General features: G+C 37.0%; 1 protein-coding gene across 1 annotated transcript in view; it reads right to left on the bottom strand.

The window, feature by feature from the left end:
• Positions 1-26025, bottom strand: part of CDC73 (cell division cycle 73) — a 113945-nt gene that overhangs the window by 70026 nt on the left and 17894 nt on the right. Inside the window, exons 8-10 of the mRNA XM_032998543.2 lie at positions 18373-18471; positions 17037-17115; positions 5908-5972 (exon numbers count right to left, since the gene is read on the bottom strand). Coding sequence (XP_032854434.2) covers positions 5908-5972; positions 17037-17115; positions 18373-18471 — 243 coding nt within the window. The remainder of the gene's footprint in view (positions 1-5907; positions 5973-17036; positions 17116-18372; positions 18472-26025) is intronic.

Below are 26025 nucleotides of genomic sequence, written 5' to 3'. Positions count from 1 at the left end.
TCTTGATGGTTAAAAACTGAGCAGTATGTACACACAGAGTTCACAGAAGGCGGCTCAGCCTGCGGAGGGGAGCGGGGGTGCAGGCAAGCTGGTGTTACACTTGCATTGAGAATAATGACCAGTTTATGCCCAGACTACACGAAAATTACACTCTGCTTCAGAGCCCGTTTCAAATGCTTTCAAAGAGTTTGTTGTTTTGTTGACTCCTCCCTCAATGCCACTGCTCTCAAGTATTTTAATGAGATGAGGACACGACACAGAAAACTGGTGACATGTGGATAAGTAGTTATCTCTCTCCTATCTAATATTTAAGATTATTTATTTATTAAAGGTTAGTGCTATTTTTCTGTATATTGAGAGACAATGTCCAATTCCCCATATACTTCTGAAAAGTCGTTTCAAGTTTTGGCACTGAATCACAATCTTAATTCCTCATGATAAACTACAAAAAGATCTCGTGGATTTACCTACTTACACAGAAGTCTGAATTATCTGAAGTCTTTTATATAAAATATGCACATAGACGATGTTGATTGTTTCTGCCCAAGCATGCTTCCTGTTCAAAGGCCCAGTCTTTAAGGTGCCAGAAACCTAGCATTTCCATTCATGCTACTATACACTTATCTTTGCAAAATACACCAGAGGTTAAGCCACCTCAGTCAAAATAACATCACCAAGACTATACCTTACTCAAAAGATTTGGAGGGCAATAGCAGCACTGCTGGTTGATTATTATTAATGCTCAAAATCTGATACAGAACACAAACTGGTGAAAAACACTGCTGATCTTACTGGTCCTGAACCAGTCCTCCTATTCTTCTGAAATAAAGCCTGCGTGTACTGTGGCTTACACAGAGAACCCCTTTTTTCATTAGTCGTTTTATGTCAGGAGTATGGAATGTATTTGTTTCAACTGAAATGTCATGTATTTTCTTTAATTACTCAGTCTCATATGTTTACTCAGTGTAATTTTACAACTGCAAGATTGTTGTAAAGCCTGGCAGTTTACACTGGAAAGATGGATGTTACTTTTGTTAATTTGTAGGAAAAACATTACCACTGAACTCAGAAACACTGAAAACTTAAATAGAATTTCTTACTAGAGATAAAACTTACATGTTTGAATATACCGCAGAAATTTGCATTTGAGTGTGCTACAAGTGAAGTGCCTCAACTGCAACCCTCACTAACTATATTGACTCTTCCAGGAAACCCCCAAACTATCTGGTAAGGGTATCATCTCAATACCTAAGAGATGTTCTATCCAACTGTTTACTGAACAGTAGGAATAATGCCAACAGTAGCTCTGGCTGCTTATGAGTGCAGATGATCAATGACAGATTCCATTACTAGCATCAATAACAAAAGACGAAGCTTCTAAGCTTCAGCAGCCATGAACACTGAAAGACACCAGAAGCTATAATCAGGAGAGCTTTCTAGCTATTAGCGAAGGCAACAAAATTACTTCTACAAGGGCCTACTGCCGTACTATGCAGATCTTATTTGCTTGTACCCAAGGTTATAACCACACTGAATCACAGCTCATAACCAGTCAGGACACTCAGAAGTTCGAGGAAATCATTCCACAGAACACCACAAGCTATCACTCTATTCCTTTCTTTCATATTGAAGTCATGAAAACTTTAGTATGATAAAGTCAAGAAAAAAACCACAGAGATGAGTAAAGCTAGCATCACTGTGACTATTAGTACCATGGAGAAACAGATATTACTTGTGAGTGCACACAGTCAATACAAAGCATGCACTCAGCTTGGAAGAGGATACACTTAAGCACAAACCTATAAAAGTCAGCTTTATCAGACCGTCACGGAACAAGCTGCTTCTCCTGTATCCTGACATAGGTGCAGATAGCTAGTTTGTTCTGATCTTAACATCTCAACCTACAGTAACAGTTAAATACTTCACACATTTTAGTTACAGAAACCAGTAGTCCAAAATTCAATTTCATTTTATATAAAAGGTCAGATGCACTGTCTAGGCTTCCACTAGAGGACACTGGCTTACAGTCCAAGTTAACATTTCTCTTTAGACAAGCAGAAGGCTAATGCCCTGAACATGTCCAATTTACACAAGTAAGAAAGAACATGTCAAAAATACCAGCTTAGGATTCTTTCTCAGAATTCCCTCACACCCTGCATGGTACAATAATCTAAGACCTTTCCTAACTCTAATGTGATCCATCTCAAACAGTAAACTTTCCTACCTAAAAAAGATGCCCTGCTACACAGGCGATTATGAAGTGAAATCTGAAGGTAGTACCTGCAGGTTTCTGAAAGTTCCGCTGCACAACTTGCAACAGGAACTGCTGGGTAACTAGACAGCAAGAACTACCACCACTAGCTTACTTGTTTCTAAAATATGACCAACCCAGGCAAATAAAAGGTGTCACAGGTATTTAAAACAGCCGAGGAAGATGTCCTGTTATATACAATTCCAGGTCCAGAATAATGAAATCATGCCTTCACAATAAAAACTCATTAAATAAGTCAGTTCTTCCTAAGAGAAAGTAAGTATGCCAATTAAGCAAAAACCCTGTTACAGGGAAGAACTGCCAGCAGCACAAGTTATTTTAGCTGACATTACTTCAGAAAAAGCCCACCATTCACCATCTGTTCTGGCACAAATTTTGAATGCTAAGAAAGTTTCCAACATCACTGATGAAAAGAAAGCAGTCAAGATGCAGAAGTTTTTGTTTTGTTGTTAAAAAGAACAAGCATCTAGGACAACTCACATTTCAGCAAGAACAAAAAAATACTAGTCATTTTGCACATTTCAGAAAAACCATTACAGAGAACTGCAATAGGGCAGAGTACAAGTGGGAAACATGTTGGGAATGCAACATGAAACAAATAAAAGGTTCTTACAAATTTTACATGAGAAGCAGGTGGACAACTCCAGACAGGGGGTCACAGTTTACACTCCAGGCAATAAGCATACATCTACAAAGTTTTTTTTCAATTGCTAACAGGATCAAAACTTTTAGAAGCTAATGGCCCCATCAACCTTTTAAAGAGAAGACTAACCATAAACTGTTCCCCTCAGACAAAGAACATAAAGGACAATGTGTGACATGGAAGCCAAAGGAATCAATGTGACAAAGAGAACAGAAGTTGAGCTAGGCAGCATTACCAGTCACGTTAAACATTCAAATGAACCACCACATGAGGAAAAACCATCTCTCCCAACATGCAACTCATAACCAAAGTGAAAACTAAAGCAAAGTAAGAAGATACGAAAAAGTGATAAGGAACGAAGATAAAGTAAAATACGTAATTCATGCCTCTCGTGGCAATATTTACAATTTCATAAGCAGTAAGAAATTCTTAAGGCCTTTCTACAAACCATTGGAGAGATCTCACTTAGAAGCCATCATGATATTTTACTTCTCCATGCTCAAAAACAAAGATAAATTCTAACTGGAATAGCTAGCAAAAGAAAACTCCCATAAGAATTGAAAGCTTATTGCACAATAAGACTTGTTTAGCCAAGCAAAACAGTAAGTTCTAAAAGAATATAACTGCTCTCTATAAATACATTAATGGAAACAAACACCATAGAAGAAACAGAGGAGCTACCTAAGTCAAGGAGAACAACGGCATAAAAATGAACCTTCCAAATTTCACCATTCATCTGGAAACAAGGTCTGAAGTTTGAAGACAGCCTCTAATGAAGAGCTACCTAACACTTCAAGTCCTTCAAGTTCACTCCATTTGAGTTCACAAAAGGGATTATACCAATACTATGAGGATAGCAGACGACTTCATGTAGGTAAAATGCAATTCCAGTGCTATCCTCTGCATTCTTATGGTTTAGTCAATGAGTATAATGTATTTCTCCATTAAACTTCTTAGAGGAAGAAATTACTTTCCCATTTCCTCTCTTGTTTTGTCTAGCATAAAACACAGGAACAAACCACAAATAAAAAAAAAAACCCAAACCACAACAAACCAAAACGAAAAAAATGAGTAAAAGCATAAAATAAATTTGTAACTGGTGGGACATTAAGTATTCTATACAAAACAACAGTCTGAAGATTATGGGTTAGAACTATACAGTCCATCACTATGAAGTAGCTCAGACAAAAACAAATGACCATTTCTGTGCCACCGAATTAACAGATTTATTTCTTCCCCATCTGAAACACAAAATCACTATGCCACCACAATTTATGAATGAGCTAAACATTTAGGGCACCTTTTTAATAGTCTGGAAAATAAGGCTCCAAAAAATCCCTTACAAGTTCTTTCTTAGAAAAACACTAAATGACAGATGGAGTTTTAATATTTCTCATGACACCAGATGATGCTTTATGTGCAGTCATGCAATACCTCTTAAATAGTTATTTCAAAAAGGTACTAGTTTATGTTGCAAAAAGATTTACTAGTCATTTAATATCAGTTATATTTTCTTTCTTAATGGAGAAAACCAGCAAGGACAGTTTAATAGCTCTATCTGAAAGCTCTAGGTAGTATACTGAATATGTGAGCTAGGATTCCTAGAATAGGAAAAAATTAATTATTTTTTAATGAACTTAAAAAAATAAATTTTGGAGTTACTGTGCATCCCTTCACTTTTACCTTTTTTACACTGACAAATTTAAAACATTTCAACATTTCTAGTTTACAGTAATCTTGCCTTTTTTTTCTTTTCTTTTTTCCTTCCTCCTTCCTTTTTCCTCCCTACAGGGCAATTTAAACAGGACCTATTTACCAAATCATTTCAAGTCACTACTATTTGTAACAGATACACGATACCACAGAAACCTAGGCCTGGTATAACAACACTGCTTGATCCCTCATAAAGCTGCCCTAAATTCACGCAAGGCTCGAGGACAAACCTTCAGACATAATGGGTTATTTTCTTCCTTCACCCAATCAAGTTCCGAATTAATCCAAACCCAACACCATTTAGAACTAAGTAGATTTATTCCTTAAAACAATCCCTTCCATTTTTTTTTTTTTTAATAGTATTTTAAGTCCAGAGAAGGTTGGGAATGAAATATTTGGGCAAGAACTTCTATCAAATAAGAAAAAGCTCTAAATGTTTATAAAAAAATTTACATTTAAGAGACTATTTTATGTTCAAATTAGTAGTGCAAACTAGAAGTAGTGCATGGATTTAAGAGAGTGTTTAGTGCTGTCTATTCATCAGATTTATATAGGTATGCAGATGGCAAAAACCTTAATGAGGGCTCTACATTCGTTTTGTAGCATCTGTCCTACTTACCAGAAGATCAAAACAGCAGTTGTTTGAGAGCATTCAACCCCCTTCCACAAAAGGACACAAATATTGGCCAAAAAAAAGGAAATCTGTCTGAGGGTCTCTCTCGTGTGTGTATAACAATCTCCACTGACAGCATTGTGAATCATACAGAAGTCTATCTCACTAGGCTAGAAAGCATCAACGATAATGCAGAGATCAAATTCTTCCACTGCTAAACAAATTTACTGTTATTAAATGCAGACTAGGAAACAGAACAATAGTCCAAAACCTACTTTTATTACTTTGGTTTTGTGAGTACAGATTTACCACTTATGATTATGAAAGATGTCCTTCATAGACATACATAAAGCAGGCAAAAATCTGGGTACCTTAGTACAGTCAAGCACAAAAAAGCTGCAGCTCCACCAGAAGAACCTGCCAGCAAAGCCTTCTCAGCACACCCTCTTACTGCAGACAAATCCCTTGAGGAAGGATCTCGAAAACATGCACACCAAATCAAAACACGTTTTATCTTTTCACAGAGAACAACTTTCATCAATTCTGTTAATCAACCAAAGAGACCTTCCAGAGCCTAGGCCAGGCTGACAAGAGATGTATAGATAGATAGATACAGGCACACTATAGTTTCTATAAAGCATATTTAAGAAAAGACTTTTAGCTTACCGTTACAGACTTCAGAGTCATTCCGTGATAGGTACCCATGGTGTCAATTTTAAAGCCTTCCGTTTCTGCAAAGGGAAGAAGTCTGTTGTAAATCATTAGGAACATAGGCCTTCATGTCTAATAGACAACACTGGAAATACCTTGGAAATTATTTTTACAAAGAACACATCTTGGTATTGACAGTGGTTTAGGTTCTGCTCATAATACAAAACCTGGTTAGTAATTAGGAAATCTGTTTTCTTTTGATAGAGGTCCATTTGGTGTTTCTGCTTTCTGTAACCAGAAAAAGCTTTTCCTGCTGCACGGAATCATTCAAATCACTCCCAAGAAAGGATATAAATTTAAATCTTTGTGAGAGTATGTTACAACATGAATGCAGTCTCAGAAATTCTCTTCACTACAAAACGGAGAAGTACCTCACATTCCCAGAATGCATTATAATGCAACATACTCAACAGTTGTATTAAAGGAAAAATATAATTAATAAGAAACCAGTTTACATGTTGACTATAAAACTGTGGCCACTTAACATGATAAATTCACTTCTGGAGTGTAAAAGAGCAACAGTGTCATTGACATATGATACAGAGAATAGAATCTGCATAAATTAACACTACCAGATGAAAGGTGATAAAAAGGGTTGTTTTGGGGTTTGGGGGTGTTTTTTTTAGTAGTTTTAATCAGACTGAATTTATGCTAAGTAAGTGCCAGAAGCCTGCAAGTGCTCAGTGACTAAACCTGCTGCCACCAGCCTGTTTGCCTTTGAATACTCCTCCTCTGTCCTTCTATTCTCAGCTCTTTAAGATCAAAGTCAGCTCCTGAGTAGTGCCAAGAGGACTTGCAAGAAAACATTTTTTCCTTTTGTAAAATTCCCTAGCCTCTACTGTCAGCTAACACCAACCACCTAATTAATTCATACTTAAAATGGCATAATAATCACCAATCAAACCATGATAAGCAAACATCTGTCCACATCTAAGCAACTTTTGGGCTATTTCAACTAGACTTGTGTAAAGGTAACTGGTATTAGCAGAAACAACTATTTGGAATTGTAAGACTTTTGCCATTTATTACACCACCTTCATACAATGCATCAGCACAAAACCATAACAGACCAAAAAAATGCAGAATCAAAGTAATGTGCACATCTGAACCTACAAAAAGTCCCATGAAAAATATTAAGATTTTCAAGACTTACATCTTCCTGATCTTCTGAGTAAATTGACATTAACTGAAACCCAGACAACCTTGAAAACAATGCAGATCAGTATCTGCTTTCTGAACAATGCGGTTTTAGCTTTCCCCCCTGGATTATGCTACCAGACCTACCACCACCTACCAAGCAAAGAGAGATAGTGTAATTGACCACGTTTTGTTTTACACAAAGTCACCTCAGCTCCAGCCCTTCTTCATCTTGGCTTCTGAAGGCCACCCCTCCTTCTAGGATTTAACATTTCTGAACTACAGAGTTGATTCTGAGAACACAAAATGCAGGTAGACAGACACAAATGCAGCCTTTTCTACTGGAAAAAAAAAGAAGCTTGGCTTCCCTTTGTAAGTTGGTATTGCCTTAGTGCCTTTCCCCCTCATCTAAAGATGTAATTATGCATTGATTCTTAGCTCAGGGCTCATACAGCTGCACTTGAGCTAGAGATAGTGAAGTTGCACCTGACCAAGACTTCCAAGGATAGCTGTTTTCTCTCTGACTATAGAAGGTGACTGTTTCTGGGCAAGCAGCATTTTAATATTTCAGGTGATATTCTGCAAGGCTCCAGGCACTTGGTGGAGCTCCCCTAAACTGAAGAGATGCTTTTGCTGACCTGGAGTGACATAATTCAGAGGTGTATAATCTAGGCTGACAGTTGTTTGTGAGCTTCAGCAGGTCATCAGCAGAGGAACATTTTCTCTTTCCGAACTGACTCACTGTGGGGTTCCCCTTGCCTGTGACATGGAGATTTTCCAACTATTTCAACCAGATACTCTTCCCAAACTCCAAAGAATACAGACACCCCTTAACAAAAACAAAACAGCAGCATCCCCCTCTGTGTCAGGCCTGACACTGTTTCTTTCCTCTCAGCACAAATCCTGGTTCTATAATTAGTTCTACGTGCTTGTTCCCCATTACAGTTATTTCTTTCCACTGGACTCTTTTTCTGCTTTTTCCCCTAGTAAAACTTTTAATTCTATGATTCCTTCTCAATTAATTAAAAAACCCTAACCTAACTCTCCATCAGCACTGAAAAGGGAATAAAGGCCCACAGAGCCAGCAGCACAGTTAGAAAGTAAATCAAAGCAGAGAGGCACCTGGCAGAGAACAAGCCTCTGCTCAATGGCCAGTGATTTTGCAAAAATCTCCCCAAGCCTCTCCTAAAATCTGTCCTTGTTCATTTAATGAGCCACAAGAGCCACTAACCAGAGCTCTGGCTCTCGCCAGCTTCCTGCTCCCAGCCTCGTGCTGATCCTTCCTCCCGGCAGGAGAAGCAAACCACCAGGATCCTACAGAGCCACTAGTTGCCTCAAGCACGGTAGCGGGCCCTCTTGCCCGCTGAACGTTTCCAGCATCTACACAGACCTTCCAATGCTATTTAACAGCTACTCAAGTAGTAAATAAAACAGTTCTGATAATCTGTAAATAATGGCATAGTACTTTTCCTTCTTCATGAAAATCCAAGAGATACTAAAGGGTCAAAGTAGAACGTAGGTACCCACTTACATTCCTGCAGCCACTAGAAGGTCTACTGCAGACCCCAGGGCCTGCTATGTGCTGATAGGGTGGGATGAGTAGAAGAAATCACCTCCTAAAGTGCCCACCAGCTCTCAAATTTTCTGCCTCAAACTCTCAAGCAACTGGTGAATGAGAGCTAAGCATTGCCACCTTCCAGACAAGCACATAAACCCTCCTTTAACTGGTACCAGCACGGACACTTTTCTCAGAATATAGCTTTTTTGACCTGATCCTCTCATATTCACCACGAGAATTTCTACCAGTCAGCCACTTGCTTTTCTTACTGAAATAAACACCGTTACAAGTGATAGCTGGGCCACTTGCACTTTTGTACCTTTTCGTAAATTCTCAACAGTTTGTACCCTTGGCCACACACAGTAGTACCTTCAGCTCCACTCACTGTATACAGCCTGTGCAAAACAAAACAAATGCTTCCAAGCTAGGGCCTCCACAGCTATAGCTGCATTTCCACTTCAAAGATCATTGAGGGTGTTAGCCAGGTTAATGCAGCTGGTTGTAAAGGACATTCAAGGACCAGGCTAGTAAGCAGAGAAGCACTTCTTCCAGAGCAATCTTGGAGGGCAGCGGCTGACCCTGATGCAGCTGCTCAAAAGCAGACTTAGGATACAAGAGGAACCATAGGCCACAGTAAAGAGAAGCAGAACACAGAGCAACCTGGAGCACCAAGGAACATGCCCCCAGCATACATCAGCCGAAATGCCGGACCATACCCCCTGACTAAGACAACAAAAGCACTACATTTCTCTTGTCCCTCCCAAACCAGCTCAAACCTGTGCTGCTGAGTCATGCACCAGCATAGAGATGAAATATTAATGCCTGGTCATGAACTCGTTTGTAACTCCAGTTTCAAAATCACAGCTTCACTGAGGGCAGTAGAGAAAACATTTAAAATTTTAAACCATCTACTAAGGAGACTGTATTTAAGCGATAGAGAGCCCTTTAAATAAAAGTATTGTGATGGCAAGACTTTGGACCTGTTTTTTTAATCTTGGAATTAAATGCTGAACAAGTGTTAAAAAAACCCTGACTTCAGAGTCTTCGATGTATTGGGATTTTTCAATAAAATTATACCAAAGTTATCATAGACATTTCCTCTAGGCAAAAAGCAGTCCATATTAAATACTTTAAAGACAGGTCTAGCACTAAACAAGCAAATCACAACATTAATGTATTGTGATGAACTGTATTGCAACTTTTTGTTTCACAAATATAATCATTTTTATAAACACATAAGCATTGTTAAAAACACCAACATCAACTAATGCCTTAAAAACTACATCTTGAGAGACTATACACAGTAACTGGTAGCGAATAAATCAGTTCTAATGCTTCAAAAACATAAACTATCATCAGTTAACATTAATGCTACCTTTTCTTCTCCAGCCACCACATGTATTATGATCATAGTTTCACAGTTCAATGACCCAAAAGAAGCATATACTTTTCTGGTGTGGTTCATCACTAGTTACCTTCCTAGCATGACCATATGTCAATCTAAGTGCCTTCTCTCATTTAAAAGAATTAGGCCTGGAAATGAAAATATGCACCCTAGTGCATCAGCTTATTGGACTGATGACATTCTCCATCACCATTTGGGCATACATTCCATTTCCTTGCATACAAGTATTAATGTTCAAAGTGCCTTCCATTTGCTTAAAGCTCTACATCCATCTAGGTCACACTGCATTTTGATTTTGCACCTGCTGCAGCTCTAGCCATCCAATCTGAGTGCAAACTTGAGCACTGATACATTACCAAAAGAATAACAGCTTTAAAAAGACTCAATCTGAATTTCTGGAAGGAAGTCTAGACAAATAGAAACAGAACAAAGGAGCATATCTCTGATACTCTGAAGAGCTCAAGTTAAAGACTTTGTTTGAATCGTGGATGAATAAGATTAAATAACCACTTATTTTTTCAGCTGCATATTCTTCAAACCCCAGATAGCAACAACTCTGCAGACTGCTGGAAATGATTCACTACCCCACACCACACCTATGGTAATTAAATCACTGACATCAAATTTCAATCTACATAAGAGTTTACTGAACACTTCTTATCGGTACTATACACAAATAAATAGAAGATAAAATTTTCATGTCTAAATTTCCAAGCTTCACTAATTAGTTTACAAAATTCTCTGAAAAGTTTGTATATAACAGTTTAATAATCATCTTACAAGTAATTAACATCAAGTTCTTAAAAGTTTCTCACAGTACTAATAAAAAAATTACGGTATGAATCTGTGTGGGTTGTCTAGCACTGAAATGAATGCACAGTACTGAAAGTTATCAAAATACTTGGTCGCACCAAGCCAGAAAAAAGAGACAGACTACAATCTCTTTCCAAATGGGAACTTCTTGCACATATTCTCTGCTAGGAAAAAAAAAAAAAGGCAGAACCCTGTAACCTTTGAAAATGAATGCAATAAATAAAAGTCTAACAAGCCAGTCAAGTTCCAGAACTCTGGATCTCCTGCTACCAGTTCTATTCTCCTTGTGTAAATAGAAATCACACAATTTAAAAGAACATGCTTATAATGAGAAATACTTTGTAAAGGAACTTTCTTAACAATGCATAGGAGAAAAATCATTTTTTGTGGTCCTGAATCACCTCAAGTTTAAAAATTTCATAGTCCTCTGTTGCCTAGCCTTAACACCTACAACTGATTGAAAGCTAGGCATACATCTGAAAAACTGCAGCTATGTTTGAAAATCCAACACAATTACAAGAGTAATTCAAACATAAAATGACAATAGTAGAAGTTGACAGCAAGCTTTCCTCAAGGAAACACTTGGATGTGGTAAACAATATTCTTTTCACCATTACAAACTGAAATCATGTGGCTGTACAGCAAGACCCTCTCCAATTTACAGTAAATAGAACTAAAAGTATTTTTTTTTTTTTAAATAACAATTGGCTTCTGCTATGTTGAAACCTTGACAACAACAACAGCAGGCAAACAAGAACAACGCTCCTGGAACACACCTTAGTGACCTAACACTATACTTTGTCATCTATACTGAGAGATGCGCTCAACGGGTCACAAAAATGTTAAATCATCAAGATCATAATCCCAGCACTATTTCACACTCTGCAATTACTGAAGGAACAAGCATGTGAAAAAGAGGATCTCAGATAAAGCCACCCAATAAACTGGGGCAAAAAACAAGGTGTAGCATCCAAAACAGTTTAGTACCTAGAACATCCCACAGAACAATCACATCCGCTCCAAGTTTCGGTATACCACTGGCTGAGCTACAAACCATACACATCCATAATTATGTACTTAGGGGTCAAACACTGAGGCACACAGGAAAGGACACGAGATACCTTCCTAAACATTAAATGACATTTGGGCACATCCTGAAAAGGATTTAAACATAACGTTGCTCAAGAAGATATGACAAACTGTAGTTTGAACAAGATGGTCTGTGGCATGAATAAAATACCACTCATAAAGGTGCACATTAGTAAGTGTGAGAAAAAAAAGCTAAAGGGAATACTATGAAGGAATTAAACTACAAACGGAAAAGTAGAGTAAGTTTAGGACAGAATGGAGCTCTAAGCTGTTGAAGAGAGGATACCATCACTGACTGCTAGCATGAAAAAAAACCAACAGGAAGGAAACAGCGGTCAAGGAAAGTAATTGCAAGGAGCTAACCTCCTCACCTCAAAACCACCTGAACAGTTCAGCATGATGGGTGCACTGCCAAGTAACAAGTTTTTCCCCTGTGGAAATATGTAGGGCATGCAAGTCCTACTGCAAGAGACATTTGAATACATTTCCTATTGCATGTGTCACAGAACTTTAGCAATATCAGAGGAAAGATTTCTCTCTCCTGCTTAACCGAAGCAGCAGTAACAAGACACCCATTTGAGAGCAAGCTACTAACTAATGACTCAGGGCTGCGTAAGCAATTCTGTTGACCACAAGTGTAACTGATTATTTGCTCTTCAAGAATAGTACTTTAAAATTACCAACCCCCTCACATTTGCTATTAAAGCAATCTAAACCATTCTAGCAACAAACTCTGTCCCATCTGGCATGAAAATTTTAAGTAAGCCAACCAGAGAGGCATCCTGATACACCACACCAGAAATAATAATCCATCACAAGCAGAGAAATTTGGCTGCAACTCGGCAGTTTACTTGATGCATCTCATGTTAAAATTCCTAAATTTACTATCTTAGCTCTAAGACCTTCGAATTGTTTATGCTAAGAACAAGACCGTTAATGGAACAATTCTGTATTAAACCACATAAACACTCAGAGAAAAAAAACAGTTATCTCTTTGCTGCCTAAACTTTAAATCTTCATGAATAATGTAGTATATAAAACTGCAGATAGACAGTAAACCACAGTCATAATGCAACTTGAAGAGGACTACTGTGAATCCTTCCTATAGTTTCAATACCTCTGAGGAAAGAGCAAACAGGTGAGACAAAGGCTTAGAGACACTGCCTCTCATGGCTTTGTTTAAATCTTTAGCCAAAATCAATACTATGCACCTTGTTACAGGCATCATACAGTCCTCGCTTCCACCCTCTAGCCAACCGCACATATGGTCATACAGTGAGACCCTTCAGAGTGACATAAATCTATAGGGTTCAACTTTCCCAGGTCTTATCCATCATTACTAATAAACATGGATACAATGGCATAAATACTGCAAGTTATTATACATAGGATTTAAATAATCATCCCTCTTTTCCTTCAGACTTCTGTCCCAAAATGCCCAATGTTGCAAGCTTCCCATAAACACATCATTCCAAGTTCTTACCAGATTACCTGTAAAAAAAATAGTCTTTAGGGAACAAAAATATGCCCTAGTTACTTTTATTGATGATTATTTCTGCTTGCATCTCACTTCTGCACTGAATATTTGGGGACCACAACTTAATTTTGAGGGCAATTAAATTAAAAATCCTTTAAGGAATGAGTTCGCTTGTGATATGGTTGCAAATAACGTGTATCTTTCAGTTTTAAGCAAATCACATTATCAATGCTGAATGGAATAAGAAAATTTTACTACCTAATTAAGGCTTTTGAAAACTATCTGCATTGTGAGTTTCAGTTAGACTAAAATTTTAAAGTTACACTTTTACAATAGAATACTCCAGAAGTAAGATCATCTGCTGCTTTCTTAAGTTAATTTGTAGCTGAGGAAGGTATCTTGTATATCTCTGGGTCCTCTCCTGAGAAATCCAGGTGTTAATTACTAATTCTACGCAACTTCCATGAATGTATCAGTATCTTTCATAAGTCAATCTTGTATTCGAAATGCATTCTTTCGAATACCTAACTGGCATTTTCAGTGCTCACCTCCACTTATCTATCTTGCTATTACACTAGTGCTATTCTTAAACTACATATTTCTTTAAGCACACCTAGAAAAATTAAATACAAATTCCATATGTGACTAAGCCAAACATAAGAAATCAGAACATTAAGGCACATGAATATGTCCTAGAAAGAAGGAGAGCGATAGTGATAAATACACAAGTAGAACATGACTATTTCAGGCATAACTACCACATCACACCTTTCAACTAGAACAAGAGCTGCAGTCCAGCCCAATCCATTTCAGCACTGACAGAAACCCCAAGACCACATTCTCAGAAGCACATAACTTACAAAAGGATTTTTCACATAATTAATTACAAGCAGAAACTTACTTTGTTTTTTACCCTTGCAATCATTTAATCTTTTGATTTTTGCTCAGAAATTTGTACGTTAAACCCGCATGGGTGAGCTGCTTGACAAACTTCTGGGTTCTTTTTTCCTGCCACGCAAAACTTGGTTTCTGTTCCCTCTTGAACTGCACATACCCAGTAAAAGCATAAAATACATTCACTTGTTCAGTATGGATGTTGTGTCCATGGGTTGCTTAGTACAACTATGCAATTTGTCATCTAGAATGACACAGACCATTCCTTTACCTAAGTTTCTTGTTGTGAGAATCCACAATGAATTATACACATGGATACATTTGAACTTTTACACTTGTCCATTTATTTCTTTCTCCACCTTTTATTTCATATTGTCCAGTACAGATATTTACTATTTTTAACTATTAATAGGAAATGGTAGTAAAAGGAAAACTAGTTGGCAAATACATGAGTGTTCTGGTTTTGGCTGAAATGGAGTTATTTTTTCTCCTTAGCAGATAGAATAGTGTTGTGTTTTGGATTAAGTATGGGATTTGGTATGAGAAGCATGCTGATAACACACTGACATTTTCAATTGTTGAAGAGAGGAACTTCTTCAACGGACTTCTCAACTGCCCATGTCCTGCCCTTGCGCAGGTGTACAAGAAGCTGGGAGGGAGCAGAGCCAGAGCACCAGACCCGAACTGGCCAATGAAGTACTGCATTTCATATAACGTCATGCTTAGTATATAGAGGATTGTCAGCTGGGCAGCTGGGGCTCTCACTTCTAGGACTGTGGTTTCAGGATCTTCTCTTGTCTGGGATCGCTAGCGGGAACGTGCTGGGCATTGGTCAGCAAGTGCCGAGCAATAACACTGCGTGTTATCCGTTTGTATTTTCTATTGTTATTATTACTTTATTTCAATTATTAAACTTTTTTTATCTCAACTTACACGTCTCTACCCTTACCCACCCCGTTCTCTCCCCCACCCCCTGGGCGTGGGGGAGGGTGAGCAAGCGGCTGCTCGGTGCTTGGCTGCTGGCTGGGCTTAAACAACGAACAGCAGTGAGCCTTTAAGATTTAAAATATTATCAGAAGCAAACTGAATAAGTATTCGTAAAAATACTCATGGATGGGTTTTGTTGGGGTTTATTTTTCTTCCTTTCATTCCCAAATTCCCTTGGCTCTTATTATAATAATTAATTCTTTGTGGATGCTATTTGTAGATTATTTTTCAATACTGAAAAAGCTAGCAAATATCCTGCTTCAGCTTTTTTTCTCCCACCCCCTGCCCCCCACGCAATTGTCAATAAGTAATAAAAACCACGGCACTGAAACAGAAGTATATTGAGGCCAACAGGGAATAGACTTCAAGAGTATATAACAGAGTATCTGACCAAATTTCAAACAAGTTTCACACACAAAAAACCCCTCACAAACCTAAAGGATGTATTCACGTCTAACTGCATATTTCTGAAAAGTTTTTTTTTTTTAAATAAATTCAGAGATGGCTGCAGTCATATTCTGAAATCCTTGTATATTATATCCAGTATCAGGTACATGGAAAATACAACCTTCACAAGTTTAAGGCATAAAATTCCCCTGATGTTGTATTTTATGCTTTCTTTGTTTAGTTACAATCAAAACTGAATATCCAAGGAGTACTGTAATACGCTCTTGCTTTTCATTTACTTAGATAGTAAAAATGATCATGTTGTTTCAATATAAAAGTTAAACACCATGAGCTACAGTACAGCATTTCCACAATATCTGAGCATTCACGTCAACAGCATTTGAACATCATTCAGTTTCCCTGAACAAAAAAAGGTACTAACTTGGACAAAGCCAAATACTTTGAAAGATGCAAGCCAAATTGCTCATAAAGTTTAAAATGGCATTTAGCAGGATGTAAGTTCTTGCAGCCAGGAACGGAAGTCCTCCATGCATAGGAAGTTTAATTAAAGAACAGAATGATTTTGTTTCAGAACTAGAAGGAAGAGGCAACTAAAAACTGTACAAAATTGCCTTGCCCTCTGCAAGAAACACAAAAACTTTCAACCACAACAAACACAAGATTTGCAAAGTAAAAGCAGAGCAAGACATGAACATGAAATACCTAGAACTTGTATTAAAACAGAAGATAAAAAAAAAGCAAGGGGGACAGAAGAAAAATTCACCCAGCTCAACCTTCTACCCCATTTTAAAGTAAGAGAAATCTTAAATATTGTAATTATTTTAATCTTCTCTCCAGAAGGGAGCTAGTATTTTCCACTGGTGTTACTGCTTGCTTTTGTAATGTGCAGAGACATAACAAGCTAATAATATTTACTTACAATTTCTGGAAGCAACCTGTGAAGTAATTGTGGTTGTTGGGAGGACAGGCAATCTTTTTTAATTTTATGCACCTGACATCATATTTGCAACTCTGTTTTTTCTATTACTTGCATATGACATTCCCCAAACAAATAATTGTTTTTCACTCTAATGAAGTTCTGGTTTTAAGCTTTCAAATTTGTTTCCTGACATGTAGAAATCATTTTTATTAAATAATATTTTTAGATTTTATTACTTCGAAAAGCTATCTTTAGGCGTAGTTACAGCTTTTTTTTTTGCCTTTTCTTAGGTTTGAAAAGTACTAACGCAGAGAATCTCTTAACCGAAACTTTAGAACTCAGTTTCATTTCCCTTTTTTTTTTTTTTCTTTTAAAAGAAGCATTACAATCAACTTACCCTCTTTGCCTTTGAATCTTTCCTGATCATATCTGTTGTAGGCAGCTGGAATAGGTTGCTTATTTCGTAAAGTCGGATCCTGAAAAAGGTTAAATATGATTTGTAAAACATGTGAAAAGGTATTTGATGGTTTTTGAACTTTATAAAATACTACATAAAACTGCTCAAGAGAATAAAATTAGTTCACTTTTGTAGGAGTTTCAATGCATTTGAAAACTTCTGATATGTTTCCCTTCAACATCCACTTACTGTCTTACAGAAACGGAGTTTAGAAGTATGTACTGAAAGCAATGACAACCTGAGGCAAAAACTAAAATAGCAGTAACAAACTACGTGAGCTAAAATCTCTAAATTTTATGAAATCACTGAGTTTTTGTAATATCTCAAGAATTAGCGGGGGAAAAAACCTGTCAACTGACAGCTCATGATTAAGCCTTCAGCCACACACACAAAATGTTCCTTGCCAGCCTGATGAAGCTAAAATTCTGCTCAACTTACAGAATAAAACAGGAGGGAAAAAAGACCTTCTGAGAAAGAAGTTTTAAAAAGCACCAATCTACTGGCCTACTAAATACCAACTCAATCACTTCGTGGATGGCTTAGTTACGTATTCACAACTACTCTGAATGGGACATCTGAGTAGTCCCATGCACATATTTACTAAATTCAACATAAAGCAAATATTTAAATGTTGGAATTCATCTTGCTATTTAAATTTAGTTATTTCTTAAATGCAGTAGCAGCAAAAACAAATCCAAGTATAATTAAATAGCTTTTATAGTAGACTGCCACTGAGTTCAAGAACATATTAGGTTTAATAAAACTCAATAGTAAACACTGCAATACAAAACAAAGCCTCTCTAATACCTAGATAGACTTAAACAATAAAGCTCTGAGTGTGCCCTCCTGATTTATTAAAGGCAAAAGAAAGCTGGTTCAAGCTGTTCTCACTCATGAGTCATGTTCCAGATTCTTAAGCATTTGCTACCCTATCTGTCAGAAAAGTAGCAAAACATTTTGTTTGAAATGGCAGTAGTCTCATCTAATCCATTTTTTGCAAATAGATGCAGGATGTTGCTAGTGTTTGATAGATGCAGAAGCTGGCACTAGCAGTTTAATTGCTATGTAACAAGAACATACTGAACAAATTAAACTAATATATTCAACTCTCTAAATACCAATAAATGTAATTTAAGTCAAAGAATATCTGTGAAGTTATGCTTGAAAGTTGTGCATTCATTGGAACGAAGTGAAAACAAATTTCATATTTAATAATGACAAGACACACTATTCTTACTTTTGGTGTCACAGCCTTCACACAAAGTGCTGCTCTTACCGTTGGTGCTGTATTTGGTGCAGGTCTTTGCTCAGGTGCTCGGCCTTCTTCTCTGGCTTTTACTGATTGAAGAATTGCAAAAATATTCTTGGCAAAGTTCTGAAAAAAATATCAGATACCTGTGAACCTTGCTGACTATCTGCATTTCATGCAACAACACCACAGGTAGAAGACACCATTTGGTTAACCTGTGCTTCACAGAAAAACAAAACTAGTGCGCCAGTTTCCTAAATATATGTTTTCTGATTACTTTGCTGTGACGAGATCCAAATATAAACAGTTTTAAGGCATCATTGTTACTCATTATTCTTTAAGGCCCAAACTTGTAAAATCCAAGTGGCTTCATTATACCGCAAGGTAAACTAAACTCTTCACAAAACCACCATAATCTCCTTCTCCCCTCTTGCCTACCATGTCTTTACAGTCTCTTTGTCACTCTTCGGGCTGTAGTAAGAAGGAAAAACTTTTACTCAAGGTTTCCAAGGTAAGTCTTATCTCAGAGGCCCAGGTACGTATCCAATGAGAGCCTGCTTGCTCACTTCTGCCCTCCTGACATGATGTCTCAGGCACAGCCCCTGTCTGCCTAACCCTGTGCTACAAGAAGCCTTCCTCCACCCAAGCATGCTCCGCTGCTCTTAGGGAAGAGCCGTTATGAACCCTTGGGAGGCTTTCCCTCATCCCACATGGAACAGCTGAGGCAAGGCAGACAGGCAGCCACCTCCTGCGCTTTCCAGCAAGGCTTCTGAGCAGAGCAGAGCAGAACACGCTTCAACTGGTTGTTAATGGTTCACAGGCACAGCCCCATCACGTTGTGGTGCAGTTCTTTTAATATTTATCTTGAATTACAACTTCACTCCATTTGGCAGCAAGTAATTTAAGCAGTAAAACCTTTCATTTTAAATTGGAGGAAGCAAGTATAGAAATCACATTCACTAATCCTTGATTCAAGGGTGATCCAGGATAATTCTAATAACTTCATGCAGTGTTTTGTCAGATAACCAAGTGAGAGGCACAACGGAATTAATTATATCAATCAAGGTTTTTAGAACACATTCCTCCTGGTAATATTAGTAGGACTGCTTTATTCTAAACAAAAACGTAAAAGCTAATTAAGCTTTTGAAAGGCATGTGCTTATTATGTTACCACCCAATAGACATTTTAAGCTTTGGAGATACATGTACACAATGCCTGCTGTTACTGTCAATTTTCAGTAATGGTTCATCAGTGAAAGGAACCTTTTATCAATTAAGGATCAATTTTTTAGTGGTTCAGAACAGTATAAAGTAAACACAAAACGCTTAGATTCTTCTAGAGCATTGTATACTAACACTGAAGTGTTAATTAACGCCACTGGCATTACAAAACTAATGCACGAATTACACAAGAGACTTCTGCGGTGAATTTTGTAGAAATCATTTAGAGAGAGCTGTAATGCAAAGCTTCTCTAAGCTTGTTCACTTGACCTCAGTCAGCATGTTGGCAGTCTGCTCCAAGCCAGAGGTGCAGGAACTGGAAGACCACCAGAAACCACTCATGAAGGCAAAGCCATTCCTCGAGCAAACCTATTTCTTCTCACAAAGACTGAAAGAACTCTCATAAAACTGTATTTGAAGTTCTTTTCAGTCAGAAAAATCCTGGGGAAAGAAACAAAACCAAACAAGAAAAAAAAAAAGAAACACACAACAAAAAAACCTTTGAAGAGCTGTGAATCATGCACATATCAATTATGTAAGGATACTCAAAATCAGCTCTGTTCAGAAAATAAGTCTAAACTACATGCTTTTACTGGATATTCAGAGATTTCTCCCAAACTGTGGACTGGGCAATGTATCAATCACAGTTCTAGTCATTGCTGTGCTTTATCACATACTCTCTTGGAAACAACAAGCTGCTCAGTCTTCTGAAATTCAGGAGGAGAACTAATTAAATAACCAGAGGAGAAATTTTGTGCTTGCCCCTGTAGAAGTCAAGTCTTCTTTCAGTCACAAGGAAGATAGGATTAGCTTTCACATCCATATTTCATTCATAAAACCTACAGTTAGCATAGTCTTAAAGCGAGCTTAAACTGCAAATTACGAATTTTTCAGTGGCATTTTAACATCTCAGATTTTAATAGCCTGAAACTGCATGTCCTGGACAAAATTTTCAATTCTGTCATGTAAAAAAAAGCCACAGGATTTTCTCCCATCTGCTGAAAAGAAGTCACTAATAAGCATGGAATTACAAAGTGTTCTTCCTGATGTCTTTTTTCCACAGCATGAAAATGCATGTCTCCCAAGGCCACAACTAATACCTGCTTGGAAGGGGAAAAAACAGCAGTGTTTTCACAAGCACTCAAACTAATATCATCATCTTGCTGTTCATTGGCTTGGCTGGGAATGTGGGATTACATTACTGTGACAGAAAAACGATCAAGCAGGAAGTCCACTGCAGGTACCAACTGATTTGCAAAGCCCTGCAGAGTTGCAAGACTGCTAAATTTTCATTGTTCATCCCTTCAGAGATCAGAATATGAAAATCCCCTAGCTTCTGCCCCAGATTTCGTTAAACCTAATACCAAGGGCAACATTTTTATTACCAAAAACTTCTGATCTGGGGGACAGAGCAAGGAAAGATAAAAAAAAAAAAAAAAAAAGAAATACACCTTAAAAAAAGATCTGAACAAGCTTTAAAACTAATACTTAAGAAAACCCTTAGTATGTAAAAGGACCATTCCTTCGATCCTTGTTGTTAACTGCCTAGAGCACTGCTACTCCCATGGAAGCTCTCTTTGTTCATTCCAACCATGTCTACACCTAGTAATAATTCATCACACCGGTGGAGGGGAAAAAAAAGAGGCAAAATGTTTCAGCAACTACCAAATCAGGCTTCTGATGTTGTCTTAATAAAACCCTATCGTAATAGATTTTTCCACCCATCCTCACTTATGCCTCTAAGAAGATCCATGCACTAGATGTAAACTGGAAGGGAAAACAATGCTAATCAAAAGACAATCAATAACAGCAGCTGTGGTCAGATAAACATAGTTCAACTTACAGAGAGAGTGTCACATAGGTTCTTTAGGAAAGACTGTAACAGTATGTAAATTCTCAAAATATACTGGCACAGATGCTCTATACCTTGCCAACATAGTGACTAACATACACCAAGTCAAGTTACTATCACCAGCGTTCATTTAACACCAGGCTGTTTGAGGAGAAATACCAGAGCAAGTAAGATCAGCCTGCTCTGCTGGGCAAAACTTAATGAAGTTACATCACTAACAATACTCCTTTCATAATAAAAATACTTCCATTTAAACATATCACAATTTATTCTAAAAAATTATAACCTTCATTCTGCAACCTACCTTTAACTTCTGTAACTAGCCATAACTAACACTTATTAACAAAGACTTCTAGTCACAATAGCAGCTTTATCATGCTATCAAGAAAAAAGCAAATTAATGATGAAGGAGAAATATTGATTTCAACTTCACAGAAAACAACTGGAGGCAAAAAAAATTAAGGCAAAGTACACTTCATCTCAATCATCTGAACAAAAATGAAAGATTAAACCTAATATAAAACTAGAAGCATATACACTGTTACACAGCATGGCTTATAAGGCTTCAAAACCTTCCTATAGCTAAGCTGTAACCAATTTTTAATCACTTTACATTCTGGCATTTCACTGCAGAGAGAGAAAACGCTACGAACAACCTTATAAATTAAAATAAACTCTTATCTGAACTGACAATAAGGATTTATTGTTGGACTTGCGTCCCAGGATGATCAAGAGCTGCAGAATGCTATAAATGTTCTTCAAACTTATAGTAGGGCTGGAGAAGGAAGAATCAAGCCCGTTGCACCCTTCTTTACACATTTGCTTGATACGCTCAGACAAACTGCTAAGCCTTTTGCAGCCACTGACAGACTGAAAGGCATGATGCAGTACCAGAAATGCAATACTCCCATCACACATTTTCAGCAATTCCTATGTACTGGATGACATGAAAAATGTATACAGTACGCAGGTAGTCTTGTTAAAGTACAGCAGAAATTTGAAAAAAGTTCATATGGTACATGACTGATGAACATCATGTTTAAAAGAAAATATTTTACATATTTACATTTAAAGCACATATTTAAATCTGGAGTCCTTCATTTGAGGCATCACTCTCCTGTGCCTAAGAATCTGTATCTTCAACTTGTAAACTGCTCACCAACTTTGAAGTTGATCTTAGATCCTTGCTCTTCTAATTTCAAAATAGTCCTAAAGCACTTTATATTGTGTGCTAGGTTGACCTCAGAATCAAAGGTTAGACATATGCAAGATTGATATTCCGGGACAGTTGCAAGCAACTGCAAGCATGCAAATATATTGGTAGAACGACTACGCAAGCTGTTGGTATTCTCTGCACTGTGCTTACTCAGACCATAAAAATTTCCATCATTTCTGACCCAGCATCTGTCCTCTCCTCACACAAGAACCCATCAGATAAAGGCCACATCTAGAAACATAATCTTGAATTACATAGTTGTGATGAAGTAAATTCTCCTTTTTGAATTGCAAACATACACCTCTCCATTTTCCTTATTTGCTTTCATTTAAATAATAGGTAAAATGCATAAGATGCTCAACTGCACTAACAAGCATGTTCACAAAGAGCTCACAGTACCTTTCAAACTATTAACTGTACCCATCATACTACAGTAAGTCATATGACAAGTATACTACCACGCAGACAATTTTAAATAGAACCACCTATATAAATAGGTCACCTTAGTTGTGCTTTCAGGACAATAGTAGTTTAAGAAATTCACAATGAAGTACTGGAAATTATGTAGCTAACCAACTGAAACAGAGTACATGACTTAATTTTTTTTAAACTGTCAGATTAGGGAACCTATAAAAAAAAAACTAGTCATAAACCAGAACTTGTTACTTATTACTGGACTTAAAAAAAAAAAACCCACACATACACTGCCTTTCACAAAAAGTTACTCTGGTAATCAAACAACATTTCGTTATGTTCCAGTCAAAAGGTTCATTTAAGTATTACTATAGGCTACTGCACTGAATTGAAAACATAGCTATTAGCCCTGCATATTTGTGGACTACGTTTTCAGTAGAGTTCTACTCCTCACTTTTCCTGTATTATCTTCACTAAATTTCTATACCAGGAGTATTATATGAAAGACAACTGAAACATTTAATTTGAAATAGCACGAAGATTATTTCAGAAGTATGAAAGAGCAGCAACACTATTATGTCCTGAAGATACCACACAGCATAAAATCTGCTCAAAAATCCCCCTCATACATAATCTGAGTTTATTTTCTTATGAATGTAGTATATGAAAATACATTTTTTTAATAGTTATAGAAGTAGTGTTTAAGAATGGTAAAGTTACTTTATAACTGACCTACATTTTCTTTCAGGAAACAGAATGCTTTATTCAGCAGATTTTTCTGACAAATTCGAGGTACCTACTTTCAAAACAAGATCCATTATCGCTCAACAGAAATACAATTCTTATAAACTGTCCCCTTTTTCCTTTAAGTGCTGTATTCAGAACATCTGCACTACAGCCTAGCAGCAACATAATGGTCTTCCTAGTTTTACTAAGTAAGCTAATAGAGGATAAAGTGAAGTCTGGGAACTGAAGCTATAGCATGCCATTACACTTGTGCACAGCCATTCTAAAACCATACGCTCGCTCCATTTGAAAGCACTAATGAGGATACCAGTTGCTATTAACCTGGCACACCTTCGCCTTTTCGATGTTGCTATTAAATTCACCACTACTGTGAATTTCAGGAACATAGAACAATTCTGCCACCTAGAGCCCACACATAAAGTTGCTTTTACAATCAAACCCTATCTTTTAAAATATGCAAAAATTTTATTCAGACCTTTTAGCTGTCAAGTCATTAAAACACTACATAAATCTTGCTATAAAGTATTTATATTATATATTTTCCAGTTACAAGTTCACATAAAAGAATTTATTGAAATTGTGATTATAACTGTACTATTAATCCCCTCACAGGTGACTTTACCAATAATAATGCCTAACAGATAGCAGAACAAAAATATGAAAACTGCAAATAACTGGAAAAAGAGTTCTCACTGCATTTACTTCAAATATGATAGTTACTGTTAAAAGCATCAACCCTGTGATTAAAAGACATTAATGTTAACAAGTATGCAAATACTAACTGCAGAGGTAATATTTTGCAGATAATAACACAACTAAAAATATTGACCATCATAAAAATGAAATTCATTTTGGGAAAATCAAAAGTCCCGCTACTTAATATTTATGTACAGGAATACTGAAAACCACGAAGGAATAACATTCTGAAATAGTTCAGAGCAAGACGTATTAGATAAATTTGCAATTGTGGGTTATATCCAGGGCAAATGCCACATAGCAGGAAAGTGCTAATCCTTCTAGCTAGGTCAGCTATAAACTCCTATCATCTTACTTAGTTCTGGACTTCTCATCACCATGCACACAAACATCCAGAAGCTGGGGGCAGAGTGGTAGGGAAATATAATCAAGATTATTCTATTTAATACATACAACTCAGTCATGCTCTATAAATGAAGTTAGAGCTGAGTCCATTCCATTCTGTATTACTGTATTTTTTTATGGATGTACAATACACTGGGCATCACCAACCTTTTTTTCAAAGCACAGATAACTCATACATTACAACAGGACTACAATAACTGAAGGTATAAAATCTTTAAAACTATGAAGGTTTTTTTAAAAAAGTTTTTTATTTTAACAAATCACTTGTTATACAAGGCAGAACAACATCTTATTTGAATCAGTCTTACTTCCTAATGTATTAGAAAGGAAAACCAAGAATGTTTGTTTATATATAAAAAAAGCCATGATTCAGAATATTATCTTATTTTTTTGGTAAATACTAAGCAGAGATTAACTACCTCAAACTGATCAGTCTGCAGCAGTGGGGCCACAGCAAGTAATAAGACCTGTGCTTCAACATTTCAACCTAGAACTAGCAAGTAATAGGCACATAAATAAATAATCTTATATTGACAGAAAGATACAATTTCAAGATACAGAAGTTATGAAGCTAGAGGGACTGAATTTCACATAACTGATCCCATACCAAGTTTTAACCTTCTAGATAGTTTTTATGTTATTAATGGAATCCTGCGTAAGGAGCCCACATCTGATCATTCTTTGATTTTACAGACAGCTAATTCCATAAGAAATCTGAATTTGGGGTAAACATTTTTCTAATGTCAAACTTATATGATTCTACTTCGGTGCTTTTCCCTGGAACGTATCCAGGCACACAGTAACACAAATACGCCATACAGGTCACTCGAGACTCCTAGTGCCTTGCAATGCCTTCAGGAGACTTACACAAGGTTCAAGGAAGACAGTAAAGAAGGGGTTTGGAGATCCATTAAAAAAGGCTGAGAAATCCACAAAACCACCTGCTGGACAAGTCCCATGCAGTTGTTGCACCCAGATACATAAATGTGTGCCTGTGTATGGATGCACCTACATGAAGCGTGTATAACCACTGTTTCAGCTTTTTACTTGGAGATTTAGAAAGGCTACATGGCATAAGCTTTAAGACCTCCCGCGTGTTTGATAGGATGTATTATGTTATTTCTCCTGT

Source organism: Tyto alba, unplaced genomic scaffold, assembly GCF_018691265.1.
Source record: "Tyto alba isolate M040663 unplaced genomic scaffold, T.alba_DEE_v4.0 Super-Scaffold_1000006, whole genome shotgun sequence".
NCBI lineage: Eukaryota > Metazoa > Chordata > Aves > Strigiformes > Tytonidae > Tyto > Tyto alba.
The sequence above is the reverse complement of the archived record's forward strand: the minus strand, read 5'-3'. Positions and strand labels throughout refer to the sequence as shown.